The 21949-nt window shown below is 46.1% G+C and overlaps 1 protein-coding gene across 5 annotated transcripts in view; it reads left to right on the top strand.

Moving 5' to 3' along the window:
* APBA2 (amyloid beta precursor protein binding family A member 2) overlaps positions 1-21949 on the top strand; it is a 162756-nt gene that overhangs the window by 79714 nt on the left and 61093 nt on the right. For 4 of the 5 annotated variants that reach the window (XM_053273175.1, XM_053273171.1, XM_053273173.1 and 1 more), the window contains exon 2: positions 13318-14324. In XM_053273175.1, coding sequence (XP_053129150.1) covers positions 13356-14324 — 969 coding nt within the window. In that variant the 5' untranslated portion in view covers positions 13318-13355. The remainder of the gene's footprint in view (positions 1-13317; positions 14325-21949) is intronic. The other variant, XM_053273174.1, reaches the window with a different exon arrangement.

Below are 21949 nucleotides of genomic sequence, written 5' to 3'. Positions count from 1 at the left end.
AGGTTAGCCCACTTGTGCCTCAGATGTTCATGCATGCACTGTCTTGAATGGTGGTGGATGGTGTAATCACAAACTACACCTTTGAATGTGTCTCTGTGTGTCCCTACAGCTGTACCAAATTTGGTTCAGATTGGTTAGGCGGTTCACAAGGTAGCCCACTTCCAGTTCAAGCCATGTGTCCACCATCTTGAATTGGGGTGGATGACGTCATCACAAACTGTACCATTGAGGAGTCCCTATGTGTCCTTACAACTGTACTAAATTTGGTTCAAATTGGTCCAGGCATTGCAAATTTGATAGGGACGTATAAAGCTGGGTGATCTCAGAAATGTACTTTCCTTAAGGAGAGTAGGCCAGTAATGGTGTTTATGCAGAGGTCCCACTGAATTCCATAGGACTTGTACTGCCTTTCTGGATGGTTTTAATCTCGGATGCTCAGAAGTGTTTACCTCTTCAATGAGGGTTCCTCTGCAATGTTATGTTACTGGCTGTTAAGAAAATCAAGATGAGCTCCAAGATCAGTCAGCTCTGCTGCAATAACTCGGTTTCTCGACATGTTAATTCAGATAAGTAGCTTAATCCTTAGAAGAGCTGGTGAGACAATTAAGATTGGTAATTACAAAACGTGAAAATGCATGGATCAGCCTTAGCGTAGAGCCATAGACATAATTGAGAAATGTAAAGGTATGTGCATGGACAAAATCGCCACCTATATGACGTGGGCGGAGGGAGGGGGCTGGGAAGTCTGCAGATTTCTAGACTTCTTCAGAGCAAAAGAGGAGCATAGTTTAATCCCAGTCAATGCGTTACAGGAGCTGGGGTCTGCACCGTTTTCTATGCCACCCAGAAGGCAAGGCAAGAGAAAAGGCCATTGAGGCCAGGCTAAGCTAGAGATAGAGGGCTGCCACATTCCTCTGGCACTAGGCGGGATTCCAAGAAGGCAAGTCCATGTGTGAATGATCCTCTCTTTACCTTCTGTCCCTTGCTTGCGGCAGGTTTCCTCTGTGCGTGGGGTTCAGTTGGGCATCGATCTTTCACTGGCGGGTTGTAAGTGACCGACCACTGGAGCAGTCACTGTATTAAAGACAGCAGAGCTCAGCATTAGGACCCCAGGGTTGGGGGAGACGCTGATCAGCAGGCAGCCAGAGCAGAGCGATCTGCTCTTCATGGGCCTGAGTGAGAAATGGAAGGCGACTTTTCTTGATGTTGGTACCCACTCCCCAGCGGAGAGGTGCCGCACCCCGGCTTGCACATGAGCCGTGCAGACTGCTCATTCGCGAGGCTGGGTGACCAGCCTGCGTTGGTTTGAGGATATGGTGGGAGAGAGATCCCAGTCTATGATGGGGGCAAAAAGCTAACCCTTCGGAGATGGAAAGATGCTGCTACTAATTTGGAACTCTAGCCTGAGGCCTTTTCTTTCTGGCAAGGGATACTGAGGCAGGCAATTCCTATTCAGGAGAGGAAGTGCAGCTTCTAAGACTAGCTGTTCATTGGGAGTCGGGATGTGCACGAGCCAGTTCGGCACTTCCCAAAGGAAGGTGTTCGAACCGGCCCGGCTGCTGGGTGGGGCAGTGCCTTTAAAAGAGCAGGTAAGGAGCTCCTTACCTGTCCTGCCTTGCCCTGCCCCTTTCCTCTTGCCAGCGCTCGGTTTTTCAAGAGATGCGTGCAGACTGCAGCGCTGATTCCTGCAGTCCCGATGGGCACACACATGCCCGGGGCAGTCAGCATACCACTCCCATGGCTGGCGCACATGCACCCCAGCCATGCGCGTGCTGATGCCAATTGAGGCTGCAGGAATCCGTGCTGCAGTCCACACACATCTCTTGAGAAACCAAGCCTCCGGGCAGGAGTGGGGAGCTGCAGGGTGGGGAGGAGCAGATCAGGAGCGCCTTCCTGCTCTTTTCAAGGCACCCCCTCCCACTGTCCCTGGGAGTGCACGAACTGTGTGTGCACACCCCTAATTGGGAGCTGAAGTCCAATGAGCAAAGAAGGCGCTGTATGTTGGGATGCAGGATGTGGAGGCCCTTTCGGGATGCAGTATTCCATCTTACATCCTTACACCTCTGTACAGGACTTCAGGGGTGCATTTCAAGAGGGAGGGAGAGAATAATTGGCAGTGGTGCTGTTGATGTGCCCCCTGCCCCAGGAATGGGTGTCCCAGGTGACTGCCGAGCTCTGCCTAGCAGATGGGCCTGCCCTGCACTCAGCATATCAGGGCAGCCACACGGATGGGAATTTTAGAGGCAGTTTCCCCATCTCAGAGCCTGGTTCTTGTGGGCAGCAGCTGAGGAGGTAACCCTCTTCTGGAACTGGGCCAGTTCAGGTGGGGACTTTCGCATGTTCACAGAGAGCACACGTCCCTCTCGCACAAGGAGGGCCGATTGAAGGAAGTGCCAACCAAACCGGCCCCTATTGCACTGATACGCCGGGAGTATTTTCTCGTGAGTGCTCTAGCAGTCCTGAAATCAAAAGGCAAATTGGAAGGACACCAGCGAATTTGTAACCGATTTCATTGTGTGTAAACCCGTTGCAATTCAAAGGCTTGTTCATGATGTTTCGATTTGTGTGTGTTTGGGGGGCGGGTAATTGGAGTTTGGGGGAGGTCACCTTAAAGGCTGCCCTTTCCCAGCAGGTGAAAATTGGCATGCTTGCAGAAGGAGGCCCTTAGATCTTTCTCTCTGTAGGCGCGTGTGCATTTCTGTTAGCTCTCTCTGGTGACGCTCTCCAAAGTATCCTTCGAATAACCACCGGAAACTTCACAGGTGGCAACAGAAGAGTGAATGATTATCTCCTCCAGCTGTGCCCCAGCATGTCCCGTGTTCATGCATGCTTTGTGCAAATTGTCTTACCACTGTATGTGGTTAAATATGCAAATGAGTGTAATCCTCGGGGAAACTGCTAAGAAAGTAGATTTACTGTTTTTCCTTAGCATATTACAGGCATGATTACTAGAATATAACAACTCTTTTAATATCCCTCTTTTACTGCAGCTTGATTTTTTGGGGAGTGTGTGAACACCCCATCCCCACCCCACCCCGGAATATATAAATGTGTGTGTATGAATTTAGCTGACTCAATTAATTATGATATATTTAGGATGTAACCGAGAAAGCAATTGCCTCAGTTTAATAACTGCTTATTATCTATAACTGAATCTAGCAAACATTGCACAATATTTAAAATAAAACCATCTATCTTTCCAAAGAGCGTTTTATTTGAAACTCTGCTTTAAAATGGTTTTTACTACATTTCTGCTAGCAGCTTCCTGCTGACCCGATGGTTTATGGGGTTTGCACTTCATCAGAGGCCGATCGATATGGAATGAGGTACCAGGAGGTGCATTCAGCTCGATATCTGGATGTGAGGAGGAGGGCAGGATTGCTGTGTCCCTTCTCTTTGTAAGACATGGGACCGAAAGGGTTAAACAGAAATGGTGATGTTGTGTTGGAGGCCTTGTGGTTGGGTGTTGCAGCAGCAAAGCTAATGAACCATCTGGGGAAACCGTGGCTGATATTCAGACTCGTGTGCTTGGCCACAAGACTAATATTGTGCCGATTAGCTCTGCGACATTGAGGGGTTGCATCTCACTAGCTCAATACTCTTGCAAGGACATTGTAGAACTGGGAAAGGTGCAGAAGAGGGCAACCAAGATGATCAGGGGCCTGGAGCACCTTCCTTATGAGGCAAGGCTACAACACCTGGGGCTTTTTAGTTTAGAAAAAAGATAACTGCGGGGAGACATGATAGAGGTCTATAAAATCATGCATGGTGTGGAGAAAGTGGATAGAGAGAAATGCTTCTCCCCCTGGAGAGGAGAGCTGGTCTTGTGGTAGCAAGCATGACTTGTCCCCATAGCTAAGCAGGGTCTGCCCTGGTTGCATATGAATGGGAGACTTGATGTGTGAGCACTGGAAGATCTTCCCCTTAAGGGATGGAGCTGCTCTGGGAAGAGCAGAAGGTTTCAGGTTCCCTCTCTGGCTTCTCCAAGATAGGGCTGAGAGGGATTCCTGCCTGCAACCTTGGAGAAGCCGCTGCCAGTCTGTGAAGACAATACTGAGCTAGATAGACCAATGGTCTGACTCAGTATATGGCAGTTTCCTATGTTCCTATGTTCCCTCTCACATGCCATGAAATTGATTGCCAGGAAATTTAGGACCAACAAAGGGAAGTACCTTTTCACCCAACGCATAATCAGCTTGTGGAATTCTCTGCCACGAGATGTGGTGACAGCCAACAACCTGGATGCCTTTAAGAGCTGGAGGGCTATAGGCCACCTCCAGCCTCAGAGGCAGGATGCAAGAAATATTGGCTCTGTTCACCAGCCAGACAAAAATGTTACTTATCGAGCTATGTTTGTGAGCCAGTGTGGTGTAGTGGTTAGAGTGCTGGACTAGGACTGGGGAGACCCGAGTTCAAATCCCCATTCAGCCATGAGACTCGCTGGGTGACTCTGGGCCAGCCACTTCTCTCTCAGCCTAACCTACTTCTCAGGGTTGTTGTGAGGAGAAACTTAAGTATGTAGTGTACCGCTCTGGGCTCCTTGGAGGAAGAGCGGGATATAAAATGTAAATAAATGTTGGTAAGTTACTCACCAGGGTTTTTTTAACTCATCACAGAAAAGTAGATTAGTGGATGTCCTGAACTGGTTTGGTGGTCCTTTTCTGGACCGCCGAACTCGTTTGGAGGTCCAGCATTCAGCCAGTTTTTTGGGGTGTGTGTGTGTGTTACCTTTAAGGAGCAAGGAGGGTGCCCTCTCCCCACCACTGGCACTGTCGCCAAAATCACTGCTGTGGGCCAGCAGTGTACTTCCTTGCCGCCTCGGTCAGTGCCGTACTGGAAGTGTCCAATGTGCATGCGCTCACTGGTCACTTCTGGTATGATGCTGCCTGGGGCAGCAAGGAGGTACGCTGCTGCCCCAAGCACCCTCCTTGCTCCTTAAAGGTAAATGCCCCCCACCGCCAAAGTGGCCGAACGCTGGACTGTACAGATATCTAACATGTGGACACAGCTTGCCCACCCAGAAATACACCTTGCCCCTTCTGTCCCCCCCCCCATTTTGTCCCCTGGTGCCTCTGAATATCCTAGTCTAGGAGCCATGGTTGAATTTTTAGGCGCCATGGCTGTCTGGCACCTGGGAAATGTCAAGCCCTGGTTTGACTCGGCTGGCTCTGAACAAGGCACACGGGAACAACGCACCCTTCATTCAAAGAGCTGTGGCGGCTCACAGCACTGCCGCTCAATACGTGGTGAAGAACTGGGCAGGGACGCCTGCTCAGCATATCACGGGCGTCTTCCTAATGCGAATAAGCAGGGAGGCCCGTTCTGCTGAAGTAATGAAACGTGAGATGGCTGCTTGTTTCTGTGTCTAAACTGGACCAAAAGGGGCTGCATTACAAGTTAGGCATTGATTTCCTTTGGATTTGGGAAGTGTGTGTCAGGTGCTGCTGATCAATATGAGATGCAGTTGTTGTTTTTAATTGCCATGTAATCATTTCTTACAGCAGCCGGGCAGGGCGGGGGGGCGGAGTTAACTAGATTAGCCCAGCCTTTTTGCTTGGCAACTTTTTCCACTTGATGAGGGCCAGCTTGCTTTATGTCGATGGTGCTTGTCCCCTGTTCCATGGACCCAAGAGGTTGACTGCTCGTCTTCTGGCAAAAAATTATTTATTTATTTATTTTTATTTTACATATTTTTATACCACCCAAAACTTGCGTCTCTGGGCGGTTTACAACAAAATAAAAACAACATTAAAACATTAGTTGAAAACAAAAACAAGAAATTTAAAATATGACAATTTAAAATTTTCAAAACAATATTCTAAAACATTAAAAACAATCAAAACAGTATCAGTTAAAAGCCTGGGTGAACAGATGCGTCTTTAAAGACTTTTTAGAAATTGTCAGAGATGGGGAGGCTCTTATTTCACTAGGGAGCGCATTCCAAAGCCTCGGGGCAGCAATGGAGAAGGCCTGTCCCTGAGTAGCCACCAGACGAGCTGGTGGCAAATGCAGATGGACCTCTCCTGATGATCCCAGGAATGGCTTTCCTGGGTTGACAGCATCCCAAGGCCCTTTTCCTGTCTGGCCAGGATTAAAAGGCTCCTTCAGACCGTTAATCTGAAGACTCACCAGGACCTGTGAGTGGAGGGGCAGAGGGGAAGGAAGTCCCGCCTCCGTTGCATCATCGTCCCCAAGCACCCTTGCAGTCACAGGTCCACTTGCCATCACGGAGAGGGCTTTCCCCACTTCAGGTCAGCCCTGTTGGACCTGTGAGCAACGGGGTGCGGGAATGAGTGATGCAACGGGGGCGGGACTTCCTCCCCCTTCGCCCTGCCACTCACAGGTAGCCTAAACATGATGATGCCAAATACTCTGTAGCACAGCGGAGTCTCAAACTTGGGTCTCCAGATTTTTTAAAATTTATATATATATATATATATATATATATATATATATATATATATATATATATATATATAATGCATTCATTATTAGATTTATATAGTGCCTTTCATTAAAATAATCTCAAGGCAGTTTACAATACATTTGAAAAACAATATGAAACTTTTGAACGGTTAAAACAAAACAAATATTAAACTGGAATATAAGGGGGGGGGAATGCAAATCTGTGATGGGGCTGTTGGTGACTGACCAGGAGAGAGATCTTGGGGTCATGGTGTGGACAGCTCATTGAAAGTGTTGACTCAGTGCATGGTAGCTGTGAAAAAGGCAAATGCCATGTTAGGGATAATTAGGAAGGGGATTGAAAATAAAAATGCTAATATCTTTATGCTCTTAAACAAAACTATGGTGAGGCCACCATTGGAGTACTGTGTACAGTTCTGGTCACCATACCTCAGAAAGGGCATTATAGAACTGGAGAAGGTGCAGAATTGGGCAACCAAGATGATCAGGGGCCTAGAGCTCTTTCTTTATGAGGCAAGGCTACAACACTGGGGGCTTTTTAGTTTAGAAAAAAAAGACGACTGCAGGGTGACATTATAGAGGTCTATAAAAGCATGCATGGTGTGGAGAAAGTGGAGAGAGAGAATTTTTTTCTCCCTCTCTCATAACACCAGAACTGGGGGTCATCCCATGAAACTGCCAAGAAATTTAGGACCGATAAAAGGTAGTACTTTTTCACACAGCACATAATTAATCTATGGAATTCTCTGCCATGGGATGTGGTGATGGCCACTAGTTAGGATGGCTTTAAAAGGGGCTTAGACAGGTTCATGAAGGACAGGTCTATCGATGGCTACTAGTCTGCTGGCTATAGGCCACTTCTAGCCTCAGAGGCAAGATGCCTCTAAATCCAAGTTGCAGGGGAGCAATAGCAGGAGAGAGGGCATGCCCTCACCTCTTTCCTGTGGGCTTCTCAGAGGTATCTGGTGGGCCACTATAGATGCTGGACTGGATGGGCCTTGGGCCTGATCCAGCAGGGCTGTTCTTATGTTCTTACCAATATGCATCCTCTCTGTATTCTCATATAGAATGCCTCTTGCTTCAGAATTGTCTTTTTTTTTAACCCATGTGCACATTTAATCAATCATTCTGCTGAAACTCATGCATAATTTGCTAAGATTTCTTTAGCAGAGTGACAGTCCTAAATAGGAGACATCTTCCAAATGTCAGTTTTAAAAGGCACCACATGCTAAATAAAGGAGGCATTAATTTACAAGTGTTGTCAACTTGAAGATGAAAGGGCTTGGAAGTTTGAGAAAGCTTGCTATCTATGACAGTAACTAGCAGCTTAATTAGTATTCTCTGCTAGGAAGCATGGCCGTCTCTTCCTTTTAAAAATCATTTCCATAGCGATAAATCAATATAGCCTGAAACAGCACTTTTAACTTCAGATTCAATCGGAACACTCAGTACCAAGATCATCATTATGGGGATGGGTGAATGGCTGTGTCCAGAGCAGTGACATGTTGAAGCTTCTGTTATCCCTGAGCTTTCAGTGTGATTCCCTCTGTCTCCATTGTCTTGTTTTCAGCATGCTGGGTATGCATGCCCTGTGCACAGATGAAGGGCCAGAAGTCTGGGAGACTCAAGACCTGGGTCTTGCTGTTTGGAGAGCAGTTGCCATCATTGTCGTCTTGCTAGATTTGGATAAAGTAATAGTTCCTCTTCGGTCTCCAGTGTCGTTTCCATCTGCGTGAGCAAATGCCATGGGTGATGACAAATCAGGGACTGTGAAATGTCTTGGTTGTGTCCACACAAGATGAGTCAGGTCCCATAGCTCAGGGGTTAGACTACGTGCTTTGAATCCCTGGTATCTCCATTTATCGTGGGAGTGCCCAAGCTTGGTTCCCCATCGTTGTTGGACTGCAATGCCCATCTTCCCCTGCTGTTTGCCATTGCGACTGGGGATGATGGGTGTTGTAGTCCAGCAATTTCTGGGGACCCAAGGCTGGGAACCCTTGACTTATAGGATGCTGGGAAAGACCTCTGACTGCAACCTTAGAAGGGTGACGCCAGCTAGAGGTACTTGTCTGGGTGGGCCAATGGTCTGAATCCTCTATATTTTATTTATTTACAGGTGACCCTCGTTATCTGTGGGGGTTCCATCCTCCCAACCTACAACTGTGGATAATGAGACATTGAGTGAATGGGAAGGGGGGGGGGTTAGGTTCATGGAGGTTATTAAAAAGGCTTTAAAAAGTGGGGAGGAGGCATACCCCCCACCCCAGTTCTGCCAATTTTCTGTGAAAAATTGCAAGTTTTTTTTTTTTTTAAGAGCCACAAAATAGCTTCATTCTGCAAAATGGTGGCTGGAAATGACCTTGGAGGTTATTTCCAGCCACATAGGAACCACAGGTGAATTTTAACTATTTGTAGTTGATAACGAAGCTGGGTGTACATGGCCCAACTGCGGATATTGTGGAATCGTAGGTGTAGGGACCGTGGTTAACAAGGGCCACCTGTGTTTATTTATATACCACCCTATAAAACGATCTCTGGGTGGTTTACAATTAAAGCATCAACAACATTTAGTGTGACCAAATTCTGTGCCACAATCTGCAAGGTCAGGCAAAAGTTGATTCAAGATATTAATTATAACTAAAAAAATTTAGTATAGCATTTCTACTTAGATTAAATACTTTGATGATTATTAGAAAAATCTATTTAAAAATATAGATATAGATTTTTAAGCTGATGAGTAGTATATATATTCTGTCTTGTCTTGTTAAAATGCTAATCTTGCTATTGGTGGCTATCTGCTTGTTGGTTCTGGTCAATAATCATCATAAAGTAGTCAGCGTTTTCTCTTGTCAGCTACATCTTATCTGTGCCTTGGTGCCCTTATGCGCCTCCTCTTTCTTTTTTATGGTGGGTGGGGGGATCAGGAAGCACTCAGCAGCCCCATGATGTCCAGACACGGGCTGAACTGTAATAGGCATTACAAGGTGTCTCTTCAATAAGCACCATAATTTCCTTTTGCTAACTGTGTTTGGAAGCAAGATTAAGGCTCTCCCCACTCAGGTGATGAACATGAAGTTGACCCTCCCTAAAGGAAATCATCAAACAATTCAAACAAAAACATTCTTCTTCTCATCTGCCTATTTAAAAAAAATATTCATATTATTAAAAATATGAATTAATTAAAATTTAAAATTTAAAATTATTAAAAAATATAAAATAAAAATATCTAATATTCTATTAAAAATATTCATAGACAGTTATTATTATTTTGATTTTGATTATTATTTCAATTATTATTATTTAGAGATAGATAAATAGATAGCTTTGTTTTGTTCTGCTTTTATGTTTTTTAATTTTTATTGTTTTACCTTGTTTTTATGTTTTATTGAGTTTTGTTGTTAACCCTCTTGGGGTCTTAGGATGAAGGATGGAATATAAATATAGATGAAGTTGAATATGCTATTCTGACCCTGAGTAATGGCCATGGATTCCATCTCCTTCCCCGCTCACAATTTCTGTTTCCAACCTGGAATTACTCCCCATCTGACCAGCTTCTCCCTGCCCTCATTTCATGCAGACGGAATAAAATTGCAGGGAGCCCTTTCTCCTTGCAGCCATTTGTCATGCCAGCTGGTCTTTCCTCCCCCTTTTTCATGAGGACAGGTCCCCCACCCCTTCCCTTCTTTCCTCCGCTTTGTCTCTTCTCCCCCTTCTGACTTTTTAAAATGCATTTGCTTAATTGCTCCCTAGTTTTGCCTGCTTTCTTGTAGGATATTCATTTCCCAGGGGACCATTAACTTGAGATTCAGAGAGTGCACGCGTTTATAAATGGCAGATGAAAGGAAAGCAAACGTAGCCTGCATCTTCATGGGGAGGAATATCTCTTGGAAGCACCAAAGGTTCTGGGGCCCAGGCAAGCGGGTTCATGGGGCTCCCTTCCCAGCTTGTCGGGGCCCTGCAGTAAGATTCCAGAGGGAGGGTCTTAAGGCCTATAAAACCTGGGTAGGTGGGGGCAAGAGAGGTCAATCTCCATAGCAAATTTAATCAATTGGAGCAGCAGTATCATTCATAATGAACAGGTGTCTGGAGGCGTGGGCAAGAAACATAGATGAAATGCATATGTTGAGACTGCCTGGATTAGGAAACCGCTTCTAGCCACACAAATGTATGAGCTTCAGAAATAATACATTAGCATCTCTTTGGAGCAGGTGGCATTCGCCTTGCTTTATTAAACAAAACACATGATTTCTGTAAATTTCTCATCCATGATAAGGCAGGAGGGTGCTGTGGCATTGACTGTGTTTTCTTGAATCCAATATTCGTCCCCCCCACCCCACCCCAGGTTTTTTGATATTAGAAATCAGGAGGCTATCTTAAATTCAGAGTCCTCTCCCTTTTGAGTCAATGCTGCAGGTATATAACCTGTATCTAACCTCTACTTTTAAAGTCTTAAATTCAGAGTCATCTTCTATTTGGGTAAATATGGTAAATGGATACGGTTACCTTTTTGAAGCAATTCAACTTGTGGCCTCCAAATTTATTATCTATCTATCTATCTATCTATCCATCCATCCATCCATCCAATTTCTGTTCCACCTGACATGCATCCTTGAGCAGTGTACATACTTTAAAATACAAAAACAGGATAAAATGATTAAAACCAACCAACCAACCAACCAACCAACCAATCAACCTTTATTACGGTCAGAGACAGCCTAAAATCACATGTAAATGAGGCTGAATACATATTAGTACTAAAAGGACTAATAGTGAATACAAGTTAAACGTTTCATGTTATATGATGATACATATCATGAAAAGGCTAAAATTAAGGATGATTGCAATTTAAAAAGAGACAAGTTAAAGTAGATAAAAATGATGACATAAATACACATTAATACTAAAAAACTAAAACGACTAAAAGGAGATAAAATAATACTATTTCTATTATAAAAATGCACAGAAAAGATAAAAAGGGGAGTATAAAATGGTAATAAAACTGAGAAATCCAGATTAAAAATTATAAGAAGCAATAAGAAAAACAATAAAAAGCAATAAAAACAATGAGAAGGGAGGCATGGGCAGGTGCGAGGTCAATCCAGCGTCATCGAGAATCAGATTAAGGCTAAAAGGACTCACAACCTATCATCCTCCGATGGATGCTAATTGCAGCTGCACAGTACCTGGCAACGCTATATGTAATGGCAGGCTTAGTGTCAGAGAGTAACAAGAAGCTGTAGAGTTGTCTCGGACGTCCCAGGAACTTGCTTAACAATGGGAGAATGAGAGAGGCACGAATGTCTCTATAGAACGAGCAGTATAGGAGGGCCTGCTCAGTAGTTTCAATCTGTCCTGAGCCACAGGGGCATAGTCACTCTGCAAATGGGATCCTTCTATAACGGCCCTCTGCTGAGGGGAGGCCATGGCAGCGAGCCAAGGTGAACGCCCTTCGGTGGTTTGGGACCTCCAGTTGGAATGATTAAAACAATTATGAGAAAAAAATCAATAACGTTAATTAAAAGCCTGAGGAAACAAGTGCGTCTTGAGGGTCTTTTTAAAATCAGCCAGAGATGGAGAAATTCTGATTCACGGGGAGCGCATTCCATAGTCCTGGGGCAGCCACATAGAAGGCCTGGTCCCAAGTAGCCACCCAACGAGCTGGTGATAGCTGTAACTGGACCTCCTCAGATGATATTAATAGGCAGGAAGGTTCATGACAAAGGAGGCGCTTTCTAAAATACCCTGGACCCAAGCTGTTCAAGGCTTCATAGGTAATACCCAGAATGTTGGGGGCAATATGCTAAATCATTGTAAACCGCTTAGAGAGCTCCGGCTATAAAGCGGTATATAAATGTAAGTGCTATTGCTATTGCTAATAACCAGCACTTTTATTTCACTCAGAAACATATCGGCAACCAGTTCTTTTAAAATTGTTATTATATGGTCTCTTTGGGTTATCCCCGGAGACCAGGCTGCCACATTCTGCACCAACTGTAGTTTACGGACTATGTACAAAGGCAGCCCCATGTAGAGTGCATAGCAGTAGTCAAGCCTGGAGGTTACCAGCATATGTCCCACTGTTTTAAGGTCATTTTCCTCCAGAAATGGGCCTGGCTGATGTATCGGCGGAAGCTGATAAAAAGCACTCCTAGCCACCGAACAGAGGCATCTGTTCAATTTTGATTTGTCTCCCATGAAAATCCTGCATGTTGAAAAGCATTCTGGGAACAGGCCTAGAATTCAGATTGGACATCACCACCACTGGGGGTGGGGGTGTGGTCTAGCAGGTCTGAACTGGGTATGCCACAGCAGTACAACTCAGGCCCTCCAGTTATTGTTCAACTACAATTCTCATTGTCCCTAGCCACATTGGCCAGTAATCAGAGATGATGGGAGCTGTAGTGCAGCAACAGCTGGAGGGCTGAAGTTGCAGCCTTGGAGGTATGCCCCAGTGCACCCCAAACCCTTCTTTGGTGGTAGATTGCAGGGGGAGACTGTTTGTGGCTAACAAACTCTCTTTTCTAGGAGGCTTTGGTATCCATTACCATCCAGTGCATTGAGGAACCCATTTGAGGTCTAAGGAACTCCAGGATTCCCTGGAACACAGCCTGAAAACCATTGGATTAGACTATTTAAATGTACCTTTCCCCCTTTGTTAATTTTTGGATTACTTAGTCCAATTTCAAAGCAGTCATTTGTGTGTCACTTTCAAATCTGTCTTGGTAGCATGCCTTTTTTGATGGGATGATTTAGAAGACCTCCCCCCCTCCCCCCCATCTCTGACTGATTAAAGAAATGTCAGTTTCAGTGTTCCAGTAGCATTGCCATGATTCCTGTTGGTGACCTTTGGTAAATGGTAATTTTGTTGTGTGTGTTGAATATTCCCTACAGCAGTTGCTCAGAGATGATTGTCATATGAGAAGGCAGCCATGGCCAACAGGAAATGTCAAAGCACCACAGCCAGCATGCCGGATCACCGGGTGAGAACTTGCCCGGCTTCATCACACAGCAGGGAAGCCGAGAATGAGGAAAACAGCCTGCCGTTGGAAGACTACATAGGGAAGGAAACAGAGGTGACTCCTGTCAGACAAGGCAGCCCCGCCCTGGTGGAACACGAGTGTCATGATCACAGTGGGGATGGAGACTCCAGCTCCGATTACGTCAACAATACTTCTGAAGAGGAAGACTACGATGAGGGCCTTCCGGAAGAAGAGGAAGGCATCACCTATTATATTCGGTACTGCCCGGAAGATGACAGTTACCTCGAAGGCATGGACTGCAATGGGGAAGAGTACGTTCCTCGCGAAGAGCATCAAGTTGAGACTGATGAGTGTCAAGAAGCCGTAGAGGAAGAGGAGTGGGTGGAAAACCAAATACCGCACCGCGAGGAACGTGAGGCTACAGAAGCAGCAAGCTACCATGAGGGTTGTGTTCAGATTTTGGAAGGCGAGGTGGCTTCTCTGGAAATCCAAGACCAAGAGGAGAACGTAAAGTATTGTCACCAAAGCGATGACAGTTACCAGGGCTATTACTCTCCAGAAGCGAATGGGAACTCCCACGAGATGTCTCCTTACCATTCTGGAAAAGAAGAGGTCGAGCTGGAGGAGCAGGAGGAAGACATTGACCAGATTGTGGCGGAGATTAAGATGAGCATGAGCATGAGCAGCATCAACAGCACATCGGAAATGAGCCCAGAGCATGCTGGGATGGAGGACGTGCCCAATGACTATACAGAGACTTGTCCAAAGGGAGACTCTGGCCACGGGGCCAACAGACTTCCAGGGAGGCCCAAATCCTTGAACATCCCCCTTGTGTCCAAGCAAGCTGGAGATGTGCCCCGAGGCTTCAAGGCCAAGTCAAGAACCCCAGAGGAAAGGCAGACGTGGGCACAGGAACAGGTAAATGGGCACGTCCTCTTCCTCTTTATTATGAGGTGAACGCAGCTGTGTATCCTGCCTTACACTGCTGCAAGTCGGTTTGGTTTGTTGATCTTCTGCCTTGCAGCCACTGCCAGCATGGCTTGCCTTCTTTGATCATTGTCATGGTCACTTTGGAAAACTGAGAGAGAGAGAGAAGGGCAAGAGTCTGTGGTTGGGGAAGCCACAAGCATTCACCTGGGAAACAGCCCCACAAATACCCCTTCTGCCCAGGAAATGCTCAGGAAGCCCTCAATTGGTATCCATTTTATCAATTTCCACCCTCATCTCAACCCTATTTGCATGCAGAGCAACCAAGGGGCAAGGACCGATGTGCTTAACAGCCCTGGAAGCAAAATATCAAAGATGTAGGCATACAATATTTGTACTTGGCTATGGCCTATCTTTATGGCCACAGGTCCATCTACATTCCTACCACTTGGTGGGCAGTCACTAGCAGTCAAAAAACTCTTTGAAGAGAGTTTGTTTCCTCTCTGGGGAAGCACATTTAGATTTTAACTTGTCTGATAACAGCACCATGAAAGAGATTATTACTTGAATTGGAAAAAGACTACCCAATTTGACCATAATGGAGGCAAGTGACTGCTGGATATATTACACATCTCAACATAGGAAGCTGCCATATACTGAGTCAGACCATTGGTCTATCTAGCTCAGTATTGTCTTCACAGATGGGCAGCGGCTTCTCAAAGGTTGTAGGCAGGCGTCTCTCTCAGCCCTATCTTGGAGATGCTGCCAGGGTGGGAACTTGGAACCTTCTGCTCTTCCCAGAGCGGCTTCATCCCCTGAGGGGAAGATCTTCCAGTGCTCACACTTCTAGCAATAAAGTTTGTCATTGCCTTTAGTTCTAGGCTAGGTGAGTGGCCAAGTCTACAACCAGATACTTCTGGATTTCCCTTCTGTTGAGACCATCCCAGTATAGTGCCTGACCACCTACCTTTTCACCATGAGCACCAAAGCATGATACAGCTTTGTTTTAAAGGGGCAATTATGCACATGTGACCCTTGACAGGTTACTTGCACAGGCTGCTGTGGAACAGAATATTAAAATGACCCACGCATGTTTGTGGCAAACTTCCCCACCCCTGGTTTAGGGACTCAGACCTAGTCTATGTGTGCAAGCAGAATCAGGGGGAAGAATCCTGAGGTGCTGGATTGGACTGCTTCTCTGCATGTAGAGGTTTAGTGCATCAGGGTTCTAGCCTAACTTGTTCTCAGCTGTGCTAGTTTTCTACCTGCAGGCTTTTAATATTTTTAAATAAAGTGGAGGCTCAAAAATATGTGACGCTTCTCATCTGCAGTCTGTAGTAGCACAGGTTTGCAGAATGAAGGGATCAAAGGAAGCAGCAGAATTCTTATCTGTTCCACTGCGGACTGCAAATGGGTGGTTGATATTTTTGAATTCTCCCTTGGTAAATAACTCTCTCCATGTAGTGAACAGGAACACCAGGGAGAATGGCCGAGTAAGCGCTTTCCCAGACCTGCTAGCTTTATTTTCATACATGGAGCTTTTTATATAGAGGAGTGTTAAAAAGCCTCCCTATCCCAGTCCAAAGTGTTACACACCTGGATTTGACCACCTAATCTGGCATTTTGACCATTGGCAACATCTCAGGTATGAATGCTTGTAGTGATTTTTGGCAATGTCTACTCCCTAGAGATGAGGAACAGGGGATAACATTATTGCACTTGCAACTTTCTCTGGGTCCAGCCCTTCTTTATCCTTACCCTCAAACCATAAGGGTAAAATTGCAGTCCTTTTGGCCTAGAGCAGTGATTCTCAAACTTGGGTCCTCAGGTGTTATTGGACTTCAACTCCCATAATCCCCAACCAAAGGCCACTGAGGCTGGGGATTATGGGAGTTGAAGTCCAATAACACCTGAGGACCCAAGTTTGAGAATCCCTGGCCTAGAGTAAAGGATCAGGTCCAGGGTGGGAGTAACAGGAGTAACAAGGCACAAATGGTGGTAATGACGTAAATTTTGGAGGACATTTCTGCCCATTTTCATTTCCATTCTTCTGACAATGATACAATTGCCTAGTGGTTTTTGTGCTTTTAGAACACCGGAACATAGGAAGTTGCCTTCCGAGGTCCATCTAGCTCTGTATTGCCTACACAGACTGGCAGTATCTTCTCCAGGGTTGCAGGCAGGAGTCTCTCAGCCCTATCTTGGAGATTCCAGGGAGGGAACTTAGAACCTTCTGCATGCAAACAGAATGCTGAATTCCCAGAGTGGCCTCATCCCCTCAGGGGAATATCTTACAGTGCTCACATGTAGTCTCCCATTCAAATGCAAACCAGGGTGGGCCTTGCTTAGCAAAGGGGACAGTTCTTGCTTGCTACCACAAGACCTGCTCTCCGTCCAAGTTTTAAAAGCTCTTAAAACACCCCATTGTAAATTTGGCCGCTGCAGCCCAGTGGTCAGGACAATAAAGGTATAACATGCTGAAAGGCCCCAGTAAGCGCTTGTGCCCCCAGACCTTGCTGTCTACTCCAACTGGCTCATGTCCAATTTGCATCAGGCTCTAAGAACGAGACGGATGTATTTTGGTGGCTGACTGAGTTCAGCTGCCAAACACAAACACCGTGCACGAAATTTTCATTCTCCTTGTCTGTGGGAAGCCGCATGGATTCTTTTTTCTTTTTCTGGAAGAGATGATTAAAGCTGTGATTGCATTTTGATGCCTTTTATTTCCACTTGAAGATCTGCCCAACAGGGGCAAGATCTCCAGCCTGTGCATACCAATGACTCATCGTGGATTCCTAGGAAGCAGAAGATGCACAGGCTGCAAAAGGTGGAGGGTGTTGTTGTTTCTTCAGTGCTGGGAAAACATGCCACCTTTGGGGGCTGCTTTTCTGTTGTTTGACCTTTAGAACAGCTTGTTTCTTTGTGTTTGGGAAACACCTTGAAATTCTTTCTCTTTCAACAATCAAATGTGTTTCTCCATGACTGAATGCTATGGAGAAGAGAGCTGGTCTTGTGGTAGCAAGCACGACTTGTCCCCTTAGCTAAGCAGGGTCCACCCTGGTTGCATATGGATGGGAGACTACATGTGTGAGCACTGGAAGATCTTCCCCTCAGGGGATGGAGCCGCTCTGGGAAGAGCAGAAGATTCCAAGTCCCCTCCCTGGCAGCAGCATCTCCAAGAGAGGGCTGAGAGAGACTCCTGCCTGCAGCCTTGGAGAAGCCGCTGCCAGTCTGTGCAGACAGTACTGAGCTAGATGGACCAAGGGTCTGACTCAGTATATGGCAGCTTCCTATGTTCCTACCTTTATGGCACTGGACCTGTAGTGAATTCGGAAGGGTCTATCACTCTGTGATGGAGCATCTGTGCATGCAGAGGGTCCCAGATGCAGTCCCTGGCAGCATCTCCAGGTAGGTTTGGGAGAGACTCCTGCATAAAATCTTGGACAGCCACTGCCAGTCAGTGTAGACATTACCAAACTAGATGGACCAATGGTCTGACTCAGTAGAAGGCATTTCCCTACATATTCCATAAATTGTTTGGAGGACTTTCTTTTGCATGTGCAAAATCCATTGCCAATTAATGCTATTAGATGTTCTGGTATTATGAGAGACAGGAAACATCTCTGCACACCATGCACAATTTTATAAACCTCTGTTTTGTTCCCCTCATTTTCATACATCTTTTAAAGCAGTGTTTCCAAAACTGGGGTTCCCAGATGCAGATGGACTACAACTCCCATCACTACCAATTCAGCTGTTGTGATTGGGGACAAAGGGAGCTGTAGTCTAACAACATCTGGAGGCCCCTGTCCTGAACTACAAAGTTCCAAACATTTTAGCCATTCCTTGTAAGGAAGTTGCTCCACTGGGCTCTCGATTATTTCAGTTGCCTGTTTCTGCACCTTTTCCAGTTCTGCAATATCCTTTTTGAGATGAAAATTGTGCAAGCATAGATTTATGAAATGGCATTGTGATAAGGCTGCCATGTTTTATTGTTCCTCCCAGAAAAGCAGGATCGTTACCTGCATTTTGATGTACTTAGAAGCCTCACATATGAGTTGGCCGTAAAGGTCTCTCTTTTTATCAGACACTCAGAAACATGCCCCTTTGTTCTCCTGCTGGTATTTGTTCAAATAAAACATGAAGCTCTGTGCTGAGATATTGTTACAAGTATAGTGAGCCATGCGCTTGAGCTGGGGGTGGGAGGGGGAGGGAATAGCAGTGTATGGGCCGCATTAAGAAGGAATCGGTGAAAAAGGGAAAGAAGCCGGACTTAAAAGTCCTTGAACTGCATGATGCGCTTCTTAGCTGGGGCAACGCTGCCGACTCCTCACCATCACGGGACAATGGGCTTCCATTCAGATCAAGATGGGGGTGGGGGGTGGAATTTCCAAAGATGCCGAATGAATATTAATTCTTTATTCCATCAACACCTGATGCATTTTGAGCTAAGGAGTCCTCTTCCTCAGAGGCAGCTGTAAACATTTATAAAATATTGTACATTTTTTTAAAAAGTGTGTGTATATGCAAGAATAATAATAAATAATAACTTCTGAAGTATAAAAGTCTATTAAAACCCTCCATAGAGAAAAGGTCCCCCCACCACTCTCATAACACTAGAACCAGGGGTCATCCCATGAAATTGATTGCCAAGAAATTTAGGACTGACAAAAGGAAGTACGTTTTCACAAAACACATAATCAACCTATGAGATTCTCTGCCACAAGATGTAGTGACAGCCAGCAGCCGGGATGGCTTTCAGAGGGGCTTAGACAAATTCATGGAGGAGAGGTCTGTCAATAGCTACTAGTCTGGGGGCTGGGGGCCACCTCCAGCCTCAGAGGCACGATGCCTCTCAATCCCAGTTGCAGGGGAGTAACAGTAGGAGAGAGGGCATGCCCCTTTCAGCTCTGGCCTGTGGGCTTCTCAAAGGCATCTGCTGGGCTACTGTGGGGAACAGGATGCTGGACTAGATAGGCCTTGGGCCTGATCCAGCCAAGCTACTCTTATGTTTAAACTAAGTTATAAATAATCTTACCACAATATTCTAGTGTAATTTTCTCTTCCTTAAAGCAATTATACAAAATGTATATTCAAAATTTCAAAATGTATATTATTTTATAAATTGTTCTACAGCTGCCTCTAAGGAAGAGCACTCTTGAGCTTGAAACGCATCGGGCGCTGATTGAATAAATAACTGATTAACATTCATTTAGCATCTTTGAAATCCCGCCCCCCACCACTTTCCTCTTAGCTTTTTGGTGTGGTGTCATTTCCCCTTCCCCTTCCTTCTCCTTCCATGCAAATCCCCACTCAGCCATGAAGCTCATTAGTTAACCTTGGACCAGTCCCTGTACCCCAGCCTCCTTTCCAGAGAGTTAGCCACGCTGGTCTGTTACAGCATAAATATCCCACTCCAGGTGATGCCTCAGTCCTGGACAGCTCCCAGAACAACAGGACAGCAGGACCCTGGAAATGCAGAAGCTGGGTCATTGCAGCAGAAGGGACGTTGCTCCAGCAGAGTGTGGGGAACTGCTGGGTTTTATAGCCTCCTACTCAGGCTGGGCAACCTGGCCCGGTGGCCCTGCCCTTTCCCGAAGCCAGGTATAGTCATTTCAAGGGCCTTGCCCGATTCTACGGACACTTGCTCCAATGGTGCTGAGGGGCCACCACCAAGGCTGGGAAGTTTTTGGAAGATTCCTAACGATGACTCTCATCATTCCTGAGTATTGGCCTCTGTGGCTGAGGATGATGATATAAAAGTTGCAAAATAAACTGATTGGCATTATTTTCTCTTTGCATTATTTTACAGTGCTTACTATTTTGCATAATTCTGCTTTTGCCAGTCATGGGAAAGGACTTAAAGCTATTTAAGTCATGGACAACGTCTCCCCCAACCCCTGAAAATATTATTTAGCCACCCCTCCTGGCTTCTGAAATCCCAGCAGACATTGCCACAGCCATCTAGTACTCAGAGGTAGATTGCCTCTGAAGATGGAGGCTTCATTTAGCTATATTAAGAACTTAGGAAGAAATCTGCTGGATCAGACCAAACAATGTGGCTTCCCACAGTGGCCAGCCAGATTCTTCTGCAAAATCCACAGGCAGGATGTGAAGGCAACACCATGATTGGTGCCTTTGCTAAGCAAGGTCTGCCTTGGTTTGCATTCGGGTGGCAGACTACACCCGAGTGCTGTAAGATATTCCCCTTAGGGCAGGGATCTTCAGCGTTGGGCCCCCAGATGTTCTTGGACTTCAACTCTCATAATCCCCAAGCCCAGTGGCCTTTGGCTGGAGATTATGGGAGTTGAAGTCCAAGAACATCTGGGGGCCCAACGTTGACGATCCTTGCTTTAGAGGATTGGGCCAGAAGGCCCTAGGTTAACTCCCTGGCAGCATCTCCAGGCAGGGCTGGGACGGGAGAGCCTCCTGCCTGTAACTTTGGAGGGCCGCTGCCGGATAGTGTAGCCCAGGGATTCTCAATGTTGGGTCGCCAGATGTTATTGGACTTTAATTCCCATAATCCCAAACCAAAGGCCACTGGGGCTGGGGATTATGGAAGTTGAAGTCCAAGAACATCTGGGAACCCAACATTGAGAATCTCTAGTGTAGACAATACTGAGCTAGATGGACCGATAGTTTGACTCGGTAGAAGACAGCTTCCTCTGTTCCAGCAGACTGCCCCAGCAACCTGTGCTGTTTCTGCAGGCCATGGGTTCCTTTTAGCCAGCATTTAGCCACTGATAGCTCCATCTAGCCACTGAGAGCCCCATTAATTCTAAATTATCATTATCCCGGAAACAATCCCATTTATTTATCGTGATTGATTTTGAAAACAATCTGGTATTCTTCTTCTCCGCTTTCAGTGTGCCTTTGATCTGTGGGTCTGTCTGTGTGTGCCACTGGGTGTGTTGTGATCAGACCTGACACAGCCTTTGAAGAACGGAGGAAACCAACCGCCTGTCCTTTAACATCCTGGGCCCAGTCTCTGTGCTGCCATGCCGCTCTGGGAACCCTACGGCCATCCTGCCTTTCTGCAGAGCCTTTCTGATTTAATCCCGCCTGCTGGTTTTGGAAACAATTCCGATGCCATTTGGCGGAGTTACAGCCCTCGACATCTTGTCTCCGGTCTAGGAATGTGTTTCGCCAGGCTTCCATGCATGTTGCACCTTATTAGCTTAACGATGCAACGTGATTTGATTGCTTTCAGCTGGAATGTCGTTTATGGGTCTTCAGGGGATGTGGAGTCCGTGTTGCTCCTCTGTCCATCTGCTGTGCTTGGGTGGCGGGAGTTATCCAGCTTGGAAATTGCCCTTAAGCGGTGCAGGTCTTTTCGTTTCTCTCCTTCAAAGGGCTGCCAAAATCCACCCATGCACCCAAGTGTTTCTTAGGCATGGCTAGCTTGCCCCAAACCTCGCTTTTAATACCACCCAGGGCATTTGGGAGGAAGCCTTGACTGGGCGGAGATATGGGTGGGCATGGTTTTGAGAACTTTTGCCTGTGCAGTCCAGACACCCATTCAACATTGGAGAGGCAACTCCCACCCTCCCATCCCAGACCATAGCGTGGGTTTTGGCTGGTTTTGCTTTTGGTGGCCAACTAGGATTTTTTTTTGT

This window comes from Hemicordylus capensis, chromosome 10 (genome assembly GCF_027244095.1).
Source record: "Hemicordylus capensis ecotype Gifberg chromosome 10, rHemCap1.1.pri, whole genome shotgun sequence".
Lineage (NCBI taxonomy): Eukaryota > Metazoa > Chordata > Lepidosauria > Squamata > Cordylidae > Hemicordylus > Hemicordylus capensis.
This window is presented reverse-complemented; position numbering and strand designations above follow the sequence as displayed.